Source organism: Populus nigra, chromosome 2 (assembly GCF_951802175.1).
Source record: "Populus nigra chromosome 2, ddPopNigr1.1, whole genome shotgun sequence".
Taxonomy (NCBI): Eukaryota; Viridiplantae; Streptophyta; class Magnoliopsida; order Malpighiales; family Salicaceae; genus Populus; species Populus nigra.
This window is the reverse complement of record NC_084853.1, coordinates 38,782,863-38,799,480: the sequence shown is the minus strand read 5'-3', so window position 1 is coordinate 38,799,480 and position 16,618 is coordinate 38,782,863. Positions and strand designations below refer to the sequence as shown.

General features: G+C 32.7%; 2 protein-coding genes and 2 pseudogenes across 3 annotated transcripts; 1 reads left to right on the top strand and 3 right to left on the bottom strand.

Annotated features, from left to right (window-relative positions):
- Positions 1-137: 137 nt before the first annotated feature.
- Positions 138-1,054, top strand: LOC133682961 (oil body-associated protein 1A-like; annotated as a pseudogene).
- A 456-nt stretch (positions 1,055-1,510) lies between these two features.
- Positions 1,511-3,411, bottom strand: LOC133681337 (uncharacterized). The gene is made up of 2 exons (XM_062104374.1): positions 3,231-3,411; positions 1,511-2,195 (listed from the first exon to the last, which is right to left on the bottom strand). Exons 1-2 carry the CDS (start codon positions 3,339-3,341, stop codon positions 1,857-1,859), a joined length of 450 nt encoding a protein of 149 aa, XP_061960358.1. The 5' UTR covers positions 3,342-3,411; the 3' UTR covers positions 1,511-1,856.
- Positions 3,412-10,234: 6,823 nt separating this feature from the next.
- Positions 10,235-13,397, bottom strand: LOC133682022 (uncharacterized). Of its 2 annotated transcripts, none has more exons than XM_062105258.1 (7): positions 13,039-13,397; positions 12,833-12,918; positions 11,759-11,837; positions 11,617-11,676; positions 11,284-11,405; positions 11,099-11,170; positions 10,235-10,696 (listed from the first exon to the last, which is right to left on the bottom strand). In XM_062105258.1, the coding sequence occupies exons 1-7, from the start codon at positions 13,348-13,350 to the stop codon at positions 10,594-10,596; spliced, it is 834 nt and encodes a 277-aa protein (XP_061961242.1). In that variant the 5' UTR covers positions 13,351-13,397; the 3' UTR covers positions 10,235-10,593. The 2 variants fall into 2 exon arrangements, with proteins under 2 accessions (XP_061961242.1, XP_061961243.1); XM_062105259.1 differs by having other exon boundaries at positions 12,833-12,953; positions 13,039-13,175.
- Positions 13,398-13,876: 479 nt separating this feature from the next.
- LOC133681551 (putative wall-associated receptor kinase-like 11) lies at positions 13,877-16,556 on the bottom strand (annotated as a pseudogene).
- Positions 16,557-16,618: the final 62 nt, after the last annotated feature.

Below are 16,618 nucleotides of genomic sequence, written 5' to 3'. Positions count from 1 at the left end.
TTTGAATTGTTTTGATATACTAATATTAAAAATAATTTTTATAAAATAAAAAAATTTCATTAACATATATTTCAACACAAAAACCCTACGAGAGTACCGCATTTTCAGTCCACATCAAGAGATCAGGAAAGAAGAGAATGTCAGCTCATCCAGATGTTCCCGGCGAGCCAACAACTGGAACGGCTCTCCTTGAGACGGCCACAGCTGCCGTTCAAAGCTTTGGTCCTGCTAAGAAAATCCACCAACACCTCTGCGCGTAAGTTAGCCTCCTCGATCCCTCTCTCTCTCTCTCTTCACGTGCACAAGTTATTTGCATAAATCAAATATAATAATCAAGAAGAACCCCATTAGTGAATTGTGTTTATATATTCCCGTAGATTTCACTTTTATTCACATGACATGACTCGGCAAGTAGAGGAGCATCATTTTTTGTGGCCACCAGAACGAGGAAATGCGCCAATGCCTGATATACAGTAGCCCCGAATCGGATGCTAGCTCGGCTTGTTGGGGTGGAGTACATCATCTCCGAGAATCTGTTCTTGGCTCTGGCAGACGTGGAGAAGCCGCTTTGGCACACCCATGAATACGAGGTGAAAAGTGGGGTTCTGCTCATGCCTGGGGTCTCTGGTCCTATACAGAAGCAGGATCTTGAGAAAGTCTGCAAGACTTGCGGTAAGACATTTCATTTCTGGCAGATTGACAGGGGCGATAATCTGCCTCTAGGCCTCCCACAAATGATGATGTCCTTGACTAGAGATGGCCAGCTCTATGATGAACTTGCCTATGGTAATCATATTTATCAATTTAAGATCACCTAATCTTAATTAATTATATCCATAAGTACTGGTTCAATATTTTTGGTGTAATTAATTAATAACTGAAAAGCGTTATGGGATATCCTTTGCAAAAGAGAGGGAGAACAGAGCTTAATTACATGAACGGGCCCGATAATGGGATACATCCACTGGCCAATGGTGGTGGCAAGGGGCTCAAGACGTCGCTGAGGGAGGACGACTGCATGCCCATCGATTCTGTCCCCAGGGTCTTTGTCTAAATAAACTATACGCGGTGCGTCGTAAAATATGTAATTCTAGCTTAATACAAGTTAGACTTATATTGGGGATCATATGATGAGCGCCAGTAACTAGATAGATTCTAGACCTAGCTAGCTAGCAATCTACTTTATGTACAAGTTCCTGGATGATAATGCTCAGAAAAAGTCCTTGGAGCGATATCTAGTTATTTTATAGACTTTCGAAAGAAATTGTTAGGCTTTCATGGGCTTTCCAATAGAGTAATGTGTGCCAAAAATTGGTCAAAATTAGGCACCAGTAACTGTGGAGAATCGAAAGACAATGCTGTGTGGTCTTAATAAATTTGAATTGTTTGTGTTTTTTATGATTTTTTTGGATTGTTTTGATATAATATCAAAAATAAATTTTAAAAAATAAAAAAAATATTATTTTAATATATTTTTAAATAAAAATATTTTAAAAACAACAGCCACCAATTGCATAAATATTTTAAAAATAATATTAAAAGCAGGAACAGCGACACATCCAATGCATAGTGCCCTCATGCAAGGCAAACAAAACCCTATTCACAACGTGAACGATCATATTCCCACCAGATAGCAAGACCCCGCGACATTGTCAGCCTAGCTGAAATGGGAGACAGACAAGAAGAAGCATAAAAAATAGACCAATATCCGATACGAATACGTAGACCCTGGTGACTGTTACATTACAAAAACAAACGGAAAGAAAAGTATATTATACTGATATTAATGTTCGCCCAGAGCTGATAGATGAGGGAGGCCTCCTACTAAAAGTCAAAAGTGACATAATCTCAGCAAATCAAACCCCACTATTACTGGTGCTGTTGTCGCTATAAATGCTCCCTGCAACACCATCACCACTTGCATTGTTGTGGCTGGCAGCATTGATTTGCGTGTGCTTTTCCGAGGAGCCATTGCAAGGCTTAATCGGGTACTTTATGGCATTGAGCTCCAGCTTTCTCATGGCTGCTTTACCAAGATCAACACCACATATATCAGAGAGCCTAACAAGATACAATAACACATCTGATAGCTCCTCTCCAAGGTGTTCTTTCTCTTCATCTTTCCAATTAGGAAGCCCTCTTGGCACCTCTCCTTTCCACTGAAATATCTCAGACAATTCTCCTACTTCTCCGACCTGCAAGGCTGCAACACGGTGATACAAAACAATATTGAAAAGAAAACAATGAGCCTGACAAAGAAAACTACACCATCGTAACCATTATTGTATTTGTGTCTTTACGCAAGTACTGTGGTCTTAATCAAACATTGTGGGGTCTTATTCTGAAGCGTGAGTACATTCTTGTTTTCCGTGTTGAGCACGAATTATCTTGTCCCAGAGATGGGGCTGTGAATGTCCTAAACTTTTCATACAAAAACACGCGGTTTTAAATAGTGGGACAGTTGAAGTTCTTGCAGTTCGAGGGCCAGCTTCATTAACATTACAAAATTTACACATGAGTAACCTCTCGAAAACCAAAACACAGAAATGGGAAAGTAAGAAATAACTAAAATAGCTATTTAGCTTGGTTTGGATCCGAGAAACAATTCGATGGGCATAACTAAAGCATAGACAAAGGAGTGCAACTCTCCAGCAAATTAAGAGCTCAGCACCATCAATGAGTAAAAAGAAAAGAAGATTAAACAATTGGATTTACACTTTCCGGTAAAAAAATTAAAAAAAAATGGTCGAATTATTTGTTCCGGACACTTTAGAAATGGGGAACGACAGAAAACAAAACATCAAGAAAGAGTCAACAAATAAAGGTCCTGTCTTTGAATTTTTTTCTTGAACAAAGGTTCAGTGATTTTATTTATTTTCCTGTAAACTATTTGATACTATTTTAAAGGAGCCAGCCCCCAATCATAAGATTTGACCAAAACAGAGAAATGAGAATGAAGAGTCAAAGATCAGAGATCAAGCAGAGTAGTATAAAAGTTGAAAATGTATAAAATTAAGCATGTTTTACACATAAACTTAAACCTAAACACACACACAAACTTCTGTATGGATAAAAGAAAGAAATGGGGTCTGTCAGCTTGTTACAAGTTCTGATGGGACTAGAGAAAGATCAGAAACAAAACAAAGCATGGGGATTTGAAAGGGTATATCAATATATATACACTTTCTAGATTATAGCTAGCTGGGGTTGGAAAAAGAGGAGCAACTTACCATGGCCAAAAGGAGATTTCTAGGGCTATGAAACTGATCCCAGTCTCTTTCCTTGGCAAACTCAGCCAATCTCTTCTTGAGCTCTTCTAGGGTAACCCCAGCCCCTGCCATCTTTCTTTATTTCTCTGCAAGACCAAGAATAACCCAGGTCGCCCTAGCCTAACAAGAAAGAAAGAGGAAACCAAAAATTATAAAGGTGCTGACTGGGCTACCGGCTATGGCCCGCTCAATGGACTCTTATCCGATGTGATGTGACTGACACGTGTCTGTGCTGGTGATTTCTTTGGCTGAAGCTATGGACCACCCGCGCTTTTAGAATAATAAAGCTGGTTTTGCAAATGGCCTTTTTAGAAGGATTATGACATGCTGAATAATAATAATAATAATTAATGACTTGTACGTACTTGGGGCTTCAGAATACTTATTTTTTGTATACAGATTGTATTTTCACCCAGATGACAAGATAAATACATGTACCACCTTGGTATATTGCTAAACTTATATAGTGTTTTTACTATCTAATTATGTTTAAAAAAAAATTAAATTTTTTTATATTTTTAAAAAATTATTTTTGATATCAACACATCAAAACGATAAAAAAACATAAAAAATATTTAAAACAAAAAAAAATCAAATTTTTTAAAAAATGCAGCCATGCTGCGTAAACAAACATTTACAAAGCTCAAAAATTAGATTTAAGGTTGTGCATATTAAAGTAGTGTTTGACATTACATACAATTGCTTTTTAATTTATTTTTTGTTTAGAAATATATTATTTTAATAATACTTGTAATTCTTAATATTAATATATTAAAACGATCCAAACACAAAAAAAAACTAGATTAAAAAAAATTATTTGAAAAAAAATAATATTACTACAAAAACAAACAATATCGTGTATTTTCTCAAGATGCTTACTCTAAAAAAAAAAAGGAGTTATACTTGAATTAATAAATAATTTTTTAGTTGAGTCCAGAAAATGCAGAAATAAATAAATAAATAAATTTAATTTGGCATTTCCATCAGAATAGGGTGGAGATAGACAACAATTGGCTATCACTATCTCTCTTTTCTTCCCGGGAAAAGATGATGAAAATTTTGGAGACACCATGTTGTCACCATCTTTTGCTTTTGAAAAGGTAACGATAACTAGACGCGAAGATCGAAACCACCTTTTTATTTTTACATTTTAAAAAGCTTGAAATTATTTTATTTTAAATTAATATATATTTTTTTATGTTTTTAGATTATTTTGGTGCATTATATTAAAAATAATTTTTAAAATATAAAAACATATTATTTTGATATATTTTTAAATAAAAAACTATTTAAAAAATAATTACAACCATATTTTTACACATGGTTTTGCTAGGGCATAAAAAAGCTGCTGGTTAATTACATTAAAGTGATGTCTCGGGAAGATTTTATCCATTAATAAAAATAAAATATACACTCTTATATAAAAATATCATTTAAAAATAAAATATAATCTCAATTTACGAATAAATTGATACAAGAAAAGGGAAAGGTGGAGGTGGAGAGTAAGAAGAAGTTCCCTGAGAATGGGAGTTCCGAGGCAACTGGAAATCACCCAAATATATATAGAAATGTAATGATATCGTTGCTGGAAAGTGAAAATGCACCGAAGAATCTCTCGGAAATGACTGACTTGTCAATATGCTTGGAGCAGAGCAGAGCAGAGCCATGGAAAAAGGTAGTTGGTGGCAGCCACCATTTTTACGAAATTGTTTATAATCAACGAGGAGAGGACCACCAATAATGAGGTCTTCAGAGTCTCCCAGATCATCATTCTCCCTTTCTCTGTTCGTTTTCCTACAACTGTGTTCTCAATTAGGGTTTTGCTGCTTGTTGTCACCTCTTTATGTCGCCAAAATACTTTGGTGTTGTAAGTATTTATTAATTTTGATCAATTAAACAAGTTAATTTTATTTGAATCGTATTAAAATAAAAAAAAATAACAATGTAAAAGCATAAATATATATATAAAAAACTTATATATGCAAGTTCAATTTATTCAATTAAATAAATCACTAATTTTTGTGTAAATAACTGGAAAAAAATAATTAATAATAAATAAAGATATAATTAAAAAAAATTAAGATTTTAATGAAAGTTAAAATATTTAATATTGTAAAATAAATTATTTACCTAGTTATATTTAATTAATTTAATTATAAAAATAGAGAGTTAGATAAGTCAATCTTATAACACTAAAAATCTTATTTTAAACTAATTAATAAAGTTCAAGCACTATTACATACAAACCTTATTTATTTATTAGACGAGAGCTCGTTTGTTATTGAGGTTAAATCTTGTTGTTTAATTTTTTTAATGTTTTTGAATTATTTTAATGTGTTAATATTAAAAATAAATTTTAAAAAATAAAAAATATATTATTTTAATATATTTTTAAATAAAAATTATTTTAAAAAATAATTTCTAGTACGATTTCCTACATCAAAACTAAAAAAAACTAGTATAATGGCTACAGCAAAACAAGAACAAACTCAAAGCTTACAAAAGAGAGTGTGGATGAAAAGATTAAATTGAAATCCATTAAGAAAATCTAGTAAAAATAATTTGTTTGAAATCTTGTCGGCTCTCAAAAAGCCCTTTCTCAAACTCGATTATTTTCCAACTTTCCTGTGTATACTCTTTTTCACTAAACATAAGAAATAGGAAATACCAGCTAAAATCACCAAAGGGAATAAACTAGATTTGGAGCACACGACATACCACGGATCGGTTCAATTTTTTTTCGACGTGAAAAAAATGCTAAGAAAAAAATTTGAGACTGAATCATCGGACCAGTTAGTAATTTAAATATGAATTCAAGCATGTAACAATAATAAATAAACTAATACAAAAATAGATAAAAAAAAAACCCGATCTAAGATCATTTAGAGTCATTACTAGAAAACCGATAAATACAAACGGAAATACCGAGGGAATATTTCCGTCGGTAAATTTTCGAGAGATTTTACCGACAGACATATTCCCTTGGTATATACCGAGGGAATTACGGAGGGACAAAAAAATTAAAACAAAGCAAAAAAAATGATGACGTGTCAGGATTTATTAACGGAATTACCGACAGAATTTTTTCCGTCGGTAAATCCGTTGGTAAACTTGTTTACACTGTTCATCATGTCAATTACAAAGGGAATCACCGACGGATAAAATCCGTCGGTATTTTCCAGAGAGCTCCAGAACTGTTCACTTTCCAATTGCACTGTTAATTGTTGTTATTTACAGACAAAATGATCACCGACGGATTGAAAAGTCGTCGGTGTTATTTGGCGGTTTTTTGAAAAAATTCAATTGATTTAAAATTTTCATTTAAATATTACAGACGGAATCACCGACGGACTGAAAAATCATCGGTAATTGTTGGCGGTTTCTGAAAACTTTTTACGAAATTGAAAATTTAAATTAAATATTACCGACGGAATAATTAAAAAATATTAACATTCAATTTTCCGTTGGTAAATCCGTCGCTACGCGCCCTAATAAAAAGCCTGAATCCTTTATTTCATAAGAGACATACTTATTTCTCCTTCTACTTCTTCTTCTACTTCTTCTACTTCTTCTTCTTCTTCACTATATGTAAAAAACATCAATATCTATTTCTTTCTCTTCTTTTCTCTCCTCATCTCCTTCTCTTTTTCTCCATGCTCGGGTATGTTTTCTTCTTCTTTCTTCTTTTATCCTCTTAGTTTTTTTAATTAATATGCTTTACAAAAAAAAATTTCTCTCCTTAGCTTCACTTGCAACTACATTAAGGTAAGATTTTTCTTCTTTTTTCATGATTTTTTAACCCTTTATATTTGTTTTTTATTTTATTTTTAATTGTTTTTGTTCTTAATAATTGTATAAATGTTGTTGTGAGATTTGTTTTTTCATATGAGATTAATTTTTAGTTGATTTATTTATAGGATTTTTAAATTTTTAGCAATTGCAACTTTATATTTTTCATATGAATTTTTTTAGTTGAATTTATTTTTTCATTTTATTTATTTGTTGCAAATTTGTTTGAGTTGATTTTCTTTTTTTTTTTCAAGCATTTTGAGTATATATTATACAGTGTTGATTTATGTTAATTTAATTATTTTATAATTTTATAAAATGATTTTTTTAAAATTTGTTTTTTAAATAATTACCGACGGAATTACCGATGGAATTTCCATCAGTAATTCCATCGGTAAATCCGTTGGTAATAAAAAAATATTATTACCGAGGGATATACTGACAAAATAAAGCGGGTAATTTTATTTTTTTATTTCCGATGGATTTACCGACGGATAAAAAATTACTGATAAAGGATTCACCGATGGAGCATTTCCGTCAGTGATGTCATCGGTAAATTAATTACTGACGGAATATATGTCTTACGCAGACGAAAAAATTCTGTCGGTAAAACTGTTAAATCTTGTAGTGAGTATCATAAAACTTAATGTTAAAGGGCAAAACTATAAAAAAAAAAATAGAAAAACAAAAACCCAGTTAAGCTAGGTTAACTTACAAATTCTGTTATTATGGACATAAAATTTTAATAATTTTATAGAAAGAAAAATATAAAAAAACAAAGACCACTTGAAAAGAAAGGGAATAAAAGCACAAAAACCAAATTTCAATACATCAAATATTAAATGATGAAATTGAAATAAATAAATTAAAAAAAAATCAACTTGCATTAATATTTGAAATTAGTGACTCTGGTTATGAACTTGAGGCTAACTCTATATAAGACAAATCGTAAAAAATAAAACTCAAAACTCTAGAAAAAAAGGTAAAAATACATCAACTTAAAAAAAAAAAAAAAAAAACAAGCAAACCCAGACAAACCTCCTAAACATGATTTAATCTGTAAAATTTGCAACCCGTGAAATCTTAGACCTAGGTTGAATCAATAAGTTTAATTATCAACCAATTTAATTTTAAATGATGAAATCATAAAAAATATACTTTTAAAAATTTGCAAAAGCAAAAAAGATAGCTATAAAAAAAAATTAAGATCAAATTTGATAAGAAAAAAAACTCAGTGAGGATGAAGTTGTAAAAAGAAAACAATCTAAAAAATAATTTTAAACAAAATAAATAGTAATAAAAAGAAAGGAAGATCAAAATTGAAAGATTAAAAAATAAAAAGGGATGAAATTAAAAAAAAAATTATGACGCAAGCATGTTTTTCTTTTTTTTTTTTTAAATATTACTCGGGGCATAAATTCAACCGAGAAAAAAGGTTGATATATGGTCAAAACAAAAAAAAATGGAAAACCACAAAAAATGAATGGTTAAAAAATCATATAGAAGGAAGATAAAGAAAAACCGGAAGCCTAATCACTAATGATATAAAATGTTGAATGATAAAACTTAAAAAAACATTAACTTGAAAAAAAGGAACAAAAAAACATAGAAAACTCAGAAGAACCTTCTAAACCCGAGCGAAAATCCCAAATTCACAACTCGTTAAATCCTAGATATGAACTGAATTAAGAAACTTAATTCTCAACTAATTTAATATTGATTGGCCAAAGTAAATCCAACAAATAACAACAATTAAAAATACTTGAGAAAACCCGGGTCATTTTCAAAGAAAGCAAATAAATAAAAATAAACTCAAAATTATATCTAAAATAAAAAAATAGCAATCAAAGGAATAAATACTAAATTTGAATAATAATAAAAAATAAAGGGGTGAAATAGAAAAAAAAATTCTAATTTTATAAATTATTTTTTAAAAAAAATTTCAAATATTGAAGGAAGGAGTCAGAAAAAAATATCAATTTAAAGAATTAGTCAAAAAAACTAACAAAAAATGATAAATAAAAAGACTAGAGATAACCAGATCATTTTAAAGACCACCAAAATATTCCACAAAAAAACAAGCTAAAAAAAATAGAACCTAATCTCCAACTAAATAAATGCTAAAGGATGAAATAAGAAAATATTAACTTAGACAAAGGAAAATAAAAGACTAAGCAAATCCGAACAAACTTCCAAAGCCTAATTAAAATTTTTAAACTCGTAACTTGTGAAATTCTATATCCAGTTTCAATCAAGAAATTTATTATGAACCAATTTAAAAAACTTGTTAAAGCAAAAATAAAAAAAATGGTAATCAAAGGAATGATGATAAACTTTTATAGAAAAAAAAAATCAAAGGAGGGTGAGACTAAAAAAATAAAAATTAAATCTGAAAGATGAAAAAAATTAAAAGGGAATGAAATTGAAAAAGCATACTAATTTTATAAATTATTTACGATAAAAAATTATAATAAAAAAACAGGAATCAAGTCAAAAATATCAACAAATTAAAGGGTTGTTCTTTGATTTTTAAGGAGTTAACGTAAAATTCTAGATGAAGAGAGAGAAAAGAAAAAATAATAACCACTAACAATAAACCACCATAAATCTTGGAACATGCATCGCCTCAAAGGGTAGAGGGGTCATGAGAATTCCAACTCTACCGGTGGAGATAGAGTCCACTTGCTCGTGCCAATAATTTTTTTTTTAAATATTTAACATTTATTAAAATACATTATTGCACTTGAACTAATATAATGTTATAAAAAAACCTTGGTATAAAAAAAAAACCCCTTGAAAGAGAGAGAATCATGTTAATTTTATCTTCAAAAACATCAATTTAATTTAACTACTTAAGAAAAATTAAAAAGGCAATAATTTTTATTTTTTGGAGTAAAATTAATAATTTTACTATGAAAAAATAAAATCACTAACTTAACCCTTCTCAAATTATTAAAGACCATTATATCATCATGAAAAGATCGGCTTGCCCCCAATACCAAGTTAAAAGTTTTTATTCCAATGAATAGCTACAGTAAAGACACTAACGATGCATGAAATGCATTCCCTAAACAGTCCCAAAACCCTTCTTACCCTAGTATATAAACCTTAAACCTATTAGATTCAATAGCTGCATCTCTTATCCAGCCACATCCACCTTGACGACAAATAGCAAGTGACGAGAATCCAATATGGCATTATATGATTAATCAAATCTGGGGAATCCTCTGTTTTCATTACATTAAAGACGGCTACTGCCTTGAACAGCTTCCCTTAGTATCAACTAATGAACCTCCAGTAATTAAAAAAAAAACCAGTAACCTCTAGTACATTGCATCCCACCATCTCCGGTCAGACCCACATCAACAGCAGCAACATGCACATTGCATACCACCGTCTCCGGTCAGACCCACATCAATGGTGGCAACATGCACAAACCCTCACACAACAGTTTCAAAATCTGTTAAAGATTTCATGATTTTCTGACATATTCAGCATTGAACAAAACACAAGTGAATGAATGCACTTGCAGATGCTAAATCTTGTGGACGCTATAACCTGCATACTCCGAAGTTAAGTTCTCCTTCCAATTCTCAAATTCAGATCCACCAAACACCAATTGCTTGATTCCAACATAGCTGTTTAAGGAGCACGAACCGGTTGAAGCGTAAGCACAAACGCATGTATTTATTATTTTTCAAATGGGCAGCAAGTCCACAGAAAAGGACCTCAGCACCAAACAAATGACAATAAAAAACACAAAGCACGAATAAAAGCAAAAGAAAGGAGTTGAAGCTGCAAGGGAATCCTAGGCATCAACATTGTCCTTATGTGAATCTCACAACATGTTTGTACATAGTATTCGTACTATGAAGTTGGCATTACACATCAATCGTAGTCTGGGATGAAAATTGCAAATTCATATTTTTGTGCAAGGATAAATACAGTCCCGTTAAATTTCATCTCATTAAAGTTTCAGAAGAATTTATGGCACATCGTCAGAAATTCTAAGAAAAAAAGAAGAAATATGGATAACTTACTCAGAGCTTATTTGTGTCAAGGCGTTTATCAGAGTGTCCAGAAGCAACGGCTCAGTTGTCCCAATATCTACCCTATTATATTTTAACATCATCCATGAGCAATAACCATCAGAATAAGCATAATCACTACGGTGAAAAAGAGTACTCTTGAACCAATTAACTATGTTATGAAATGATCCTCATACCATACACGTGCCAAGTTGTCTTGAATCTCAAAATCTCCAATGTTGTAAAACGTTGCTGGTGTCACATTTGCTCCCTGAATGGCATCGTAATTAGGTCTTTTTTCAAAAGTTGATTGTGACAGCTGCAAGGTAAGAAACACAGGAAAAACAAACTTTAGTGCCAGGAAGAAAGAAAGTTGCAACAATGGCAAATATGATTTTTTTATTAGCAACTAAGTGCTCTCCATTAGACAGAATATAACTTTACAAAGATCAACCACTACATCACCTTTTCATGCAATACAATCAACCATTACTCAACATTTTTTTATGGCAAGAAAATTTTCTACATACTTGCATATTCATGGAATTGCATCCACCAAGACGCCCAACAATATGCCATGATCGAAATGTCTGCAAAAACATGCCACATAAGCTTCACAGTGATTTAATTTAATAGTTCAAAATACCATTACTAGAGTTAAAGAGAAGTTACATCACAAATTAAGGACACATCATTCTCCAATGGCGCATTGTAGAATTCAAACCATATATACGAGTTTGAGAAATCAAATCTGGAGATGATGGTCACAGAGTGAGTTCGTAAAACAGGAGCTAAATAGGAAAGATCAAAGAAAAGCATCCAAGTGACATTTTCACATGAGACATCAGGCATCATGAAGAATAGGATAGGCCAGAGTAATTATAATTTAACCATGCTAAAAAAGTGGTAGTTCTCAAAGACCTTCAAATTACAAAAGCTATTAGAACCAAGGAAATTTGAAATCAGTTGATAAAAGGGGTGGATATAGTACCACAGACCGCATCATATATGCTTGGGTAAATTGTGGATTCGGTAGTTACTTTCATGAAATAGTGTTCAGTACGATTCCTACTCACAAGCAAGCATCATTATCTTTGAAAATTTTGATATTAAAGCCTATATGAATTGCTATGAATTCAAGACTACAAGCCAGAATATACAAATATATATATGCATCCTGATTCCTGACTGTTATGAAGAATTTGCACCATAAGCTGAGTGAAACCGTGTTCTTGAAAATAAGGGTGCAGTGCAAGTGCTACTTGTCTAAGAAATGTTGGGATTTAATGTCAAAATCTCCAGGTCAGGAAGCTACTATCCATTTGAAGCAATTTTCTCAGCATCTTCAGTAATTTACATGTTTGGGTTGTAGAAATCATTGATATAAAACCAGACCTGGTCTAATAGCCAGACCTGAGATCTTAATTGAGTTTTAAATAGTCTTTATATTTTTTTTTATTAAACCCTCAAAAAAATTAATTTATGAATACTTGGCTTTATATATATTTATCTTAAGGTTCGACATGAAGACCTATTGCATGAAGCAAGACAAATTCTTTTTTCCCTATGCCTAACCCCCTTCAAAATGCTCTACAAATAAACCAGCAGATTTTATCTTCTGTTTTACTCAAAAAACACCAAGACGATCACCAGGCAAAGCAAGAATTGAAATACACGATAATCTTAGTTTTTGAACAAATGGGTTCTCAAGGAATCAGCTTATGACACAAAGATTGAATATCTTACTTGTTGAAAGTAACCTTCATGGGTTTAGCTGAACCTGTCTTTGCGTGCAAAATCTTGTTCTTTTTACGCCTCAATCTTTCCTCCATCTAAAAACCCATTATTGCTCACTTCCATTAATCAACTAACATAAGGCAAGGCAGTGATATTTATTACACAAACGATAAAAAAAAATCAAAAAGAGAGAGAGAGAAAAAAGATGAACATACTTTAGAGCGAGCTTTAAGTGGGTCATCAAGACAAGAACCAAGAATGTCAGCAAATTCAGGGTCTTTATCATAATCTTTTTCTTCTCTGCTTGGATTATGCGATGATGATGGAAAGTCATTCTGGAAGTCAAAATCAATGTCATTTTTTGTGCTCTTTGTATGAGCATGATTCCTAAGGAACAGTGGAGTGTCGTTGGTTTTAGACTGCTTCTTCTTCTGCTTTAGAAATGGAGGCAAAGAGTTGGAGTGTCGAGATATTTGGCACCATAAGGCAAAGCTCTGGGATTGAAGAGGGGATGACAAGATAAGCATGTTTTTTTGGGGGTGGTTTAGAACATCAGTCGTTTTTGTTTCTGATAAACCCTCGCCCCCTGCTCAAGCCGACAACTAGAGAGGTTTATATTTATATGGTCCCTGTACTCTTGATTGTTTCTAGTCTTGTTCCTCTACTCAAGAAACATTTTAATATGATCCCTAGATCCAATTTCCGTCCAATACACAGTGCTTAGATATGCATCCTCTTGACATTTTACCAAGAATTAATGACACTTTAAAGAATGTTTCTTAATTTTTATAGCCAGCTGAGATCTTCGATGCTTCGGATTCTCGATCCTCCTGTGCAGTCGCTCGAGTTCAATTGAGCATTTAGTTGCCGAAACACAAAAAAACTTGAAAGGATTCAGTGTGTTACATGCAATACGTGACCTGGGAAGTTAATTCGGGTAATTAGTTGCAATATTAATGTTTATTCGAGTAAAAAATATTGATTCATACAGTTGATGATCATGTCAATGGTCAAGAACATAAATAACACTGACAGATTATAGTTACCCAAGGCTGGGAAAAATAATTTATTCTATTAGCTGATGCAATGAGTCGTCAATGAAGAAAAGGGCAAACATTTTCATCGGAGGGAAATTTTAAAGTAGATGTGGCTGCCTATCTATTTGCACAGATACAGTGCCAGTATTCTAACATTATCCAGTTGCAGTTGATGAAGCATTCCATGGCACAGTAATGTAACCTACAGTATAATCAACCCCTTCAAGTTTCTTCTTGAATGGCAGAAGAAGCTCCTTGTGAAGCTCTGATCATTTCCAAATCCTTTGCAGTAGTCTTCACGTCGGGTCTTGTCTGGCCATTCAAGTCTAAACATCTTCTTGCTAGCTTACCGACTGCTGTAATCTCTTCTTTCCTACCCTCCTTGAGAACTCCAGCATCAACGATTTCGAACAAACGATTCTCTTCCATTGACTGTCGAAAATATGCTGCTAAATTCTGTACATCTCCGGTTGGGGTTGCAAAGTCCGTACATCGCTCTTTTCGGTGAACTGATTTGACTGTAAATACTCTGGATCAAGGTAGCCAATAGTTCCCAATACAAGAGTGGTCAAGTGAGTTTGACCAATGGCAAGTGATCTTGAAGTTCCAAAATCTGACACTTTGGCTCTATATTTATCATCTAAAAGTAAGTTTGTAGACTTTATGTCGCGATGATAAACAAGTACGGAAGCTGCTGAATGCAGATAAGATACAGCATTAGCAACTTCTACAGCAATCCTTAAACGAATTTCCCATGTAAAAGGAAACTCTCCCTTCGGATGATGTAGATGTTGGAAGAGAGTTCCTTTAGGGTTGAACTCATAGACTAGTAAAGGAACTTCTGTCTCCAAGCAACATCCAAATAACTTGACAACATTTCTATGGCCAATTCGTGACAAAATTACAATCTCGTTGATAAATTCTTCTAGTCTGCACTGGTCCACTTCTTTTGATTTCTAGATAGCTACAATTCTTCCATCTGTCAACATTCCAAAACAGTTCCTTGACCTCCTTGGCCTAGAATTCGATGCTCATGATAGTTGTCTGTGGCCTTCTCCAACTCCTTGAGGGCAAAAAATTTTGTTCGCTCAACATTGCTTTCACTTGCAGAAAGTTGTTGCTGCAATAATAGCCCACCACTCCTTTTGAAAAACATTTGCTTCAGCTTACCTTTCTTCTTTTAATCAACTTGTACAACCACCATGATCCGATAAGGAGCAACATTAATCCAAGAACGGATCCACATCCTGAAAAACCCACATAAATAGAGTCACGTTTATTCAATTCAAGCCTTCCAATATATGTATATGAGCTTGGAAATAGAAAAAAATGAAAATGCATGACAGTTTCCCACATAGCAATGCGTAGGATTGTACCGTTTGGTCGAACCGAGTACATTCGAAAGCTCATTTTTTTGCTTCAGATTGGAACAACAATATAGATTAACACGAGGAAAAATGATACAGTAACAAAATCTGCATACCTATAACGATGGTGATAGCTCTAGCTAGTTTTTTTGGTTTCTGATCTGAGTTGGTAGCATTGGTTATAAGTTTTATAATTCCCAGCAGGACATGGGCAATTGTATCCCCCTGCATTGTTCATACATAGCAAATGGCAGCTATCGGTCCCAGGATACAAGCAATTCTCCACATTTTCTATTAAAAGAAAAAATATATGACTGCTTCAGATTTCAAAATAAAAAACTCTCAGAAGGTTCACTGAGATTATCTCCATCTTATATATATTGTTACAGAGTTTGTGACTTAATCCTATTTAACTGAATTTTTTTTATTGTTTTATTTTTAATTTTAATTGAATTTTTTAATATTCCAAACGGGATCTTGTTTATTTTTTGATCTTCTTTTTTATTATTTTATCATTTTATTTATTATTGTTATATTTTTTATTCATATATTTGATTTGCTATTTGATTGATGACATGGGTCTTTTATTTATTTTCTTCATATTTTTTTATGTTAAAATAATTTTTTTCTTAGCATTGTTTTTATGAATAAAAAACAATGCTAAGAAACCATGTGAAGACGAAGCAGCATCCAGTTGACCAGAAATCTGTGACCTGCAATACTATCAATACATTCATTGTCTTCTTGAATGGTGGAAGAAGCTCCAAGCGAAGCACTAGTTGCTTCCAGCTTCGTTGCCACTTCTGTCTCTTCTTTCCTACTGTTATAATCTCCTTTATAAATATTGGTGGGCAAATATCTTCATTTTAAAGACAAAAAAGAGACTGCCTATAGCTGCAATTTATACATCGGTGGATCCTTCATCCTAGTCTGCAACTTTACTAACAGTCAAGCAGACTTGGTAGATCAAGTTGTCGATCACATAACATATGGGAAATTTGTCTGAATCAAGGTGGTCCGGTCCACACTAGAGGGAAATTGCCATTCAGAAAAGAAGCATAATCATGAATTTGAAACACGTGAATACTAGCTAGCTTGGTCGGAAATATCACTCGATGCAGTACTAAGAATTTTGATCGAGTTCCACTCGCACCTGGCCTCAAAGCGGTACTAAGTGAATTTGGATCAAATTTCACATGCACCTAATGCAGCAAACAGAAGGGTGCACCCAGCTACTTAAACAAAGCTCAGATTTTTCCCAAGTTCACAAAGCACCACTTACTGATATGTCCCTCGTTGCTTACTATACAGTATCAAAATACCTGCTAGTTGTCGAAAACTTTCTGAAAGCCATCTTAGATCAGGAGATAAGAAGCAAAGTTTGCCTACTT